The 6,000-nt window shown below is 43.5% G+C and overlaps 1 protein-coding gene across 10 annotated transcripts in view; it reads right to left on the bottom strand.

Annotated features, from left to right (window-relative positions):
• Positions 1–1,653: 1,653 nt before the first annotated feature.
• Stk38l (serine/threonine kinase 38 like) overlaps positions 1,654–6,000 on the bottom strand; it is a 53,885-nt gene continuing 49,538 nt past the window's right edge. For 4 of the 10 annotated variants that reach the window (XM_006507027.2, XM_030255360.1, XM_006507032.3 and 1 more), the window contains 2 exons: positions 4,977–5,068; positions 1,659–4,895 (listed from right to left, as the gene is read on the bottom strand). In XM_006507027.2, the coding sequence (XP_006507090.2) occupies positions 4,747–4,895; positions 4,977–5,068 (241 nt within the window). In that variant the 3' untranslated portion in view covers positions 1,659–4,746. Of the gene's footprint in view, positions 4,896–4,976; positions 5,069–6,000 lie in introns of all 10 variants that reach the window. The other 6 variants (XM_017321560.2, XM_030255358.1, XM_030255357.1 and 3 more) reach the window with 4 other exon arrangements.

Raw genomic sequence — 6,000 nt, 5'->3', positions numbered from 1 at the left:
GACAGACTTAAAGGCAGGGTTTTTTTCTCCTTCTTCGAGATGGGGGTCTCACTGTATAGCCCAGACCACGCTTGCAAGTGTCTAGAGCACACTTGTTTCTAGGGCCTTTTGATTAACTGAAGATTCTTGGAAGAACACTTATTTGGTTTTAGGTATCCACAGACGTACAGTGAGATCGACCCTGGTACTACAGACCTAAATCCTGATTTAAGTCAACCACTGGCTAGATACCATTTAATTAGAAGTTGATACAATCACAGCCAGTAACAGGGTGAGGGGAGGGCGTACTTTCTGACTCATGTTTTATTATTTTATTTATTTTGGTTTTTTGAGACAGGGTTTCTCTGTGTAGCCCTGGCTGTCCTGGAACTCACTTTGTAAACCAGGCTGGCCTTGAACTCAGAAATCTGCCTGCCTCTGCCTCCCGAGTGCTGGGATTAAAGGCCTGCGCCACCATGCCCGGCTCATTATTTTCTTTACTCTCAATTTTATTTTTATTGTATCTATATTTGTACATGTGCCTATCGGAGTCACCTGATCCCCCTGGAGCTAGAGTTTCCAGGTGATTGTGAGCCACCTGGCATGGGTACTAAGACCCAAATTCAAGTCCTCTATAGGAGCAGTAGTCACTCTTAACTGCTCAGTTCTCTTCAGCTGAGCAAGGTTCTCTAAACAACTTCAGTCTCTATAGCCATCTAGCTTGCTAGCTCATGCTCTCTCCCTCTCTGACCAAGGACAAAGCAACATGAATGACAGAAGTTAATACAACGGAAGGATTCCCATACTTCATGTTTTTGTGCGGCTAAACTGACTACCCTGAAAGAGACCGTGTGAAACCACTTTTACCTTCCTGTGTCACCTGCACTCATTATTATCCCACATGACAATTCTGTCATCTCACTCTTGTATCCCTATGAGGTTCTGGAAGCATAAGGAGATGATCTGATGGAGTATGATGCTCCATGCTTTGGGGAGAGGTACTGGTGTGGAGCGCCAGGGCAACAAGCTGTGTTCTGGAGACTCCATTTCTTTACAGAACAGTTTTAAGACACTACATCGTGTAAGTAAAAATATGCTTGTGAATGTAAGTTGCTTCACTAGACATTTCTGAGAGTTGGATTTAAGAGCTTCCAAGTTTGCTCTCTTCAAATTCCAACCTTGTGTTCCCACTGTTCTTATCACAGCATCATTGATACATGCTGGGGACACCAGAGTATAACTAGGCTGGGGGGGTGCTGTTGAGGTCCAGGGGATTTTGCCTGGCTCTCTCTGCCAAGTCCTGGTTGTGGCCTCCAAAGGAAGGGACACAGTGGGTGGTAGCTGAGTCAATCCTATCTCTGAACCCTTATGAGTTCCTTTAGTTTACAGATGCTTTCATGTTCTGACTCACTGGAGGGGCTGCATAAGACCTAAGACCAGCAATTACCTAAAATGACAACTTACAAGGGTGTATGTTTCCAGTTATGGATCCAAATAATTTTAAACCTAAACTTGGTTCAACTATCTTAATTCAAAACTTCAAATACTTTAATCTTTTTGTGATGTGATCTTCAGGTGTAATAGCTATTTGGTAATTTTACTAACAATATAGCACTTAAGTTTTGGATAACACCAACCTGAAACCCAACAACAAACAAAACAAACACCCCACCAACAGAGCTTTGTAAACGTGGCTTTATTCTCGTTGTGCCGTGAATGAAGAGGCCCTCAATGCCCCTGCCCAACAGTCTTCGAAACGCTGGATGGGCTCAGAAGCCTGATGGTTCTGGACAACTGCTGGATTATATTGCTTAAAAAAAAAAACAAACAAAACCCCCCCAAAAACTACAATACACTTCTATTACTTTATTCCTTCATCTCCTCACATTTTGTAATAAAAATCTAAAATATTTCTAGTAGTCTCAAGTGTCTCATATTTATTAAGTGTTGGCTTAAGATTTTTCAGAAATAAGTGCACTTCTACAGAGAAAATAATTTTGAAATAAAATGAGAAATAATCATGATCATAGCAAAACAGTTGCTTTTGAATTTTCCAAATTTTAACAATTCAAAGAGAGGATGTGCCAGGACCCTTTTCTGACCCTCAAGTAACTTACTTGTAGACTGCCAAAAGATAGGTAGGTGGCTAGCTATCTCTCCTGCTGTCAGAGACTGACTGGTGGACTAGATTCTCAACACCAAAACAAACTGTGCTTCAAGATATTTTAAAATGTACAGCTTGTACAGAGCTATGCATGTGTTTAAGAGCTATGCTGATACGGAAATAAAGGAGCCCTATCTTAAGCCTTAGCAGCCAAAGAACGCATTTAATATTCCATAGCTGGCACTTTCACCACACAGCTGATCGGTGGTTAAGTGGTCACAACTTACTTTGGACAGCCCAGGTTTCATACATCTCCAGACTTAGCTGTGAACAACTGCTTCAACACAAAGGTTTTAATGAAAAAGTACAAGTCTCTACTCAATCAGGAAACCAATACATCTGGATTATACACATTTTCTGTATCTTTAGAAAAACCCAAACCACCGTTTATAATAAAACTTCCTAGACTCAAAATAGAGATTAAGAGAAAATGTCACTATGCCCAGTTGATTAAGATAGGGTTTTATCACTTAAATTACATTATTTACCTAAAATATGGGAAGTGTATAATGGGAAAAAGTCAGTATCAGAGGATCTCTGCAAATTATTTGCACAATTTGCACCATGCCTCGTATTTTTGCTTCAACAGGCAGACAGTCTTTAGGGGCCTTACACTAGCTTAGGGAACGCTTCCACAAGAAATTCCTGAAAAGTGGGCAGCCATGTTAATGCTGCAAAGCAAACTTCCCAAAATGCCTCTCCACCACCAGGAAACCTGCCTCTCACAGCTTTTACAACCACAACAGAGAGATCAGACAAAGTGCTCTGTCCCTACATCATGGAAACATAAGTTTGGTAATTCTCCTGTACACTAATCTCAAACTACCCCAGTTACCTGGATTGACAACACCCACCCTACGATAGTTAGGTAGTTATCACACCTGAGCTAGAGAATTTGGCAAGGTCTCCTATCCAACCTAGACACTCACACTAGAAAAGTCCCATTCTAAAAGAAAAGGTAGAATCCCTATATTCAGGGGTCTCTGCTGCTTAAGTACCCTTGAGACAGACTACTTGGAGAAGCTCATATACCCTGCAGATATTAAGGCAGCTAAAGTCAGGGAGGCTTATCTACCATTTTCAGTGCTTTCTCCAAATACTTGGCATAGGATTGATCAGGCTACAGCTGAGCCAGTAGATAACAAGTGGTGTTGATTACCAGACTCAACAGCAAAATGGGGGGGGCCTTAAAGGACTCACCAAAATAAATCAGGAGCTGATGGCCTTGATGAAAGAGGGGTCACAAGGCATTGCTCAGTGCCCTCAGGAGAAGCATTCCTCCCATAAAGTCTCACTATATCAATCATAGATGATAAACATTAGCCATTCCCTGAGAAGTTACTACAACTACAACTCACAAAACTACATCTCCTCAGAAAGTTGTTTCAGAATCAAAATGCTAAGCAAGAAAAGATGATGTAATCCTTAGGGAAACACCCCAAGAATCTGATGCTGACTTTTCTGCCCAGTCTCCAGTCACACCCTCCCAGCCAGCACCCACTTCCTGTATTTCATAATGGGCTTTAACCACAGTGATGAGCTAACAGTGAACAGGGCTGGCCTCTGTCAAGGGAGCGCAGCTCCCCTGTAAAGCCGGAGCTCCACTCCCTGCTGACAGCCACTGTTCAGGATCTTTGGTTCATTGGAAAACAATGGCACTAGTGCAATCAAGGGAACAAAGGGTCACCAGCTGGACAAGTACCACCTCTGCAGAAAGCCACAGTGAGCCACACTCTGCTCTCCACAGTGTCCATTGACTGATCAGAAGTTTGACATTAAAAAAAATAGTTTAATAAAAACATACTAGGTTCTACAAGCAGCTTTCATGGTCATTTCTGAAACTCAGCTCACCATCCTCAAACTAAAACAATGCTACAGCATTGTTAAAAGTGAGTAGCTGACAATCATTCAGGTCCATCTCCATGTGTGCACATCAGTCGTCAAGTCACAATCTCTCAGCACCGTCAGCCTTGGAGATGCCGGAGCGAAGGTGAGAAATGCCCTCACCCTAACAGAAGCTCATCTTCCCTATCACAGGGTCTGCGTGAGAGCCTGACAGGAAATTCTAATGTCGTTGAAGTCAGCGTCCTTAAGTTCCTTGGAGCCGGTACAGAAACTGTCTTCATGTAGAGCCCACAATGTCCAAACCAACAGGGCAAATGTTCTACTAACAGCAGCTACAGAAGATGGCTTTTCACTGATTCTAGACCCACGGGCTCTGCAGTGAAGCAGGGACACTGAGAGCAACCTCAGGCTGTCATGGTGCCGTCAGTGCAATGCAGTTCTGGCTGGATTAGTGTTGCAATCGGAAGCGCAGCACATGGGCAGGATGGACCTCTCAACATGCACGTAGGCAGTGCAGTTAGGAGGGAATGTCTGTTTCTTTTGTTCCAGTACCTTTGTATAATAAAGTTAATACAAAAAAAAAGAAAAAGAAAAAAAAAAGCTGAGCAATTCCCATAGCCATAGCAGCCTCAGATTCCCAAGCTGTAGTCGTTCCTCTGGCTGGAGAGCAGCACTGTCCCAGAGCTCCTGGTGCTGATGCCGAGCCAGCCTGCGGATGCAGCTACCTGAGTTCTCCTGGCTATGGGCGACTGTGATCATCATAACTTCCCAGCTTTCATGTATGTAGGAATGGAGCCTCTCTGGGTCAGCCCTTCAAACCTTTTGTAGGTGTAATTGAGAAAAACCCAGTCTTTGGATTTGTAGTCGGGCTCTGTGGTATTCGGCACTAGAAAGAGAAAAAAGGCAACTAAGGGCAAAGGGTTTCACTGGTGACGCGCCCATCACCTCACGGGTGACTGCAGTGTGGGTATGCTTGTGAACTTCTTACCTGGCTGTAAGATATCAGACTCAGGGAAGTCATCAAAGTTTGAGGTGTCATCTATACTCCGGATTTCTATAGGAATAGCTGCTGGTCTTTCCCTGCAAAAGGCAATTCAGCAGCCATGAGGAACTGTATGCAAGGGTCGCAGCATTGGGAAGGTGAGAACCACACTTGACTAAGCACAAGAGGTAGGGCTGCCGCCTCTGAGAAGTCACTGCCTCTGCAGCTTCTCAGGGTCTTCTCTGGAGGTCACGCTGTGTGCCTAGTACTTCCCACTGTGTGCCCAGTACTGGCATGAGCCTGTCCTGTACATCTCTCATCTTACCCTGAGGCACTGTTAGTGTCTGGCTCATGGGGTCTGAGCTAGAGTTTCTAGACAGAGCATACTGATTATGGAAGCAGTCACAGAGCAGAGTGTGGCTGCCTAAACTCACACTGCTAGTAAGGACCAAAAAGTTGGGTCACAGAAGCCCAGGGCCTCCCATTCTCTCCATTCAACTGAGTCTTCTTGTACAGGCATGGACATTACAGGGTTTTTTGTTGAAAAAATAAAAACCTCAGGGCTGGAGAGATGACTTAGAGGTTAAGAAAACTGGCTGCTTTTCTTGAGGTCCTGAGTTCAATTCCCAGCAACTGCTTAGTGGCTTATAATGAGATCTGGTTGCTCTTTTCTGGTGTGTAGACATACACGTAGGCAGAACACTCTATACATACTAAATAAATCTTTTCTTAAAAGAAATATTGAAAAATTTAAAAAGGCTGATAAAGGGGATGTTGGAGTGGCTCAGCAGGAAAAGACAGATAATCTGAGTTCAATTCCTGGGTCCTTCAAGGTAGAAGAAGAGAACCAACTCCTGAATGTGGTCCTCTGACCTCTACACTTGTGATATGGTATGGGGTGTGGGTGCACACTTAATAAGTAAATACATAAATATAAAAAGGGTTTTGTCATGTTTTGAAGGAGTTGTTGGCTTTTGTTTTTGTTTCTATTGTTGTTTGGGTTTCACTGTGTAGCCCAGGCTATCTTAGA

The sequence above is a fragment of the Mus musculus genome, chromosome 6 (assembly GCF_000001635.26).
Source record: "Mus musculus strain C57BL/6J chromosome 6, GRCm38.p6 C57BL/6J".
In the NCBI taxonomy this organism is placed as follows: Eukaryota; Metazoa; Chordata; class Mammalia; order Rodentia; family Muridae; genus Mus; species Mus musculus.
This window is presented reverse-complemented; position numbering and strand designations above follow the sequence as displayed.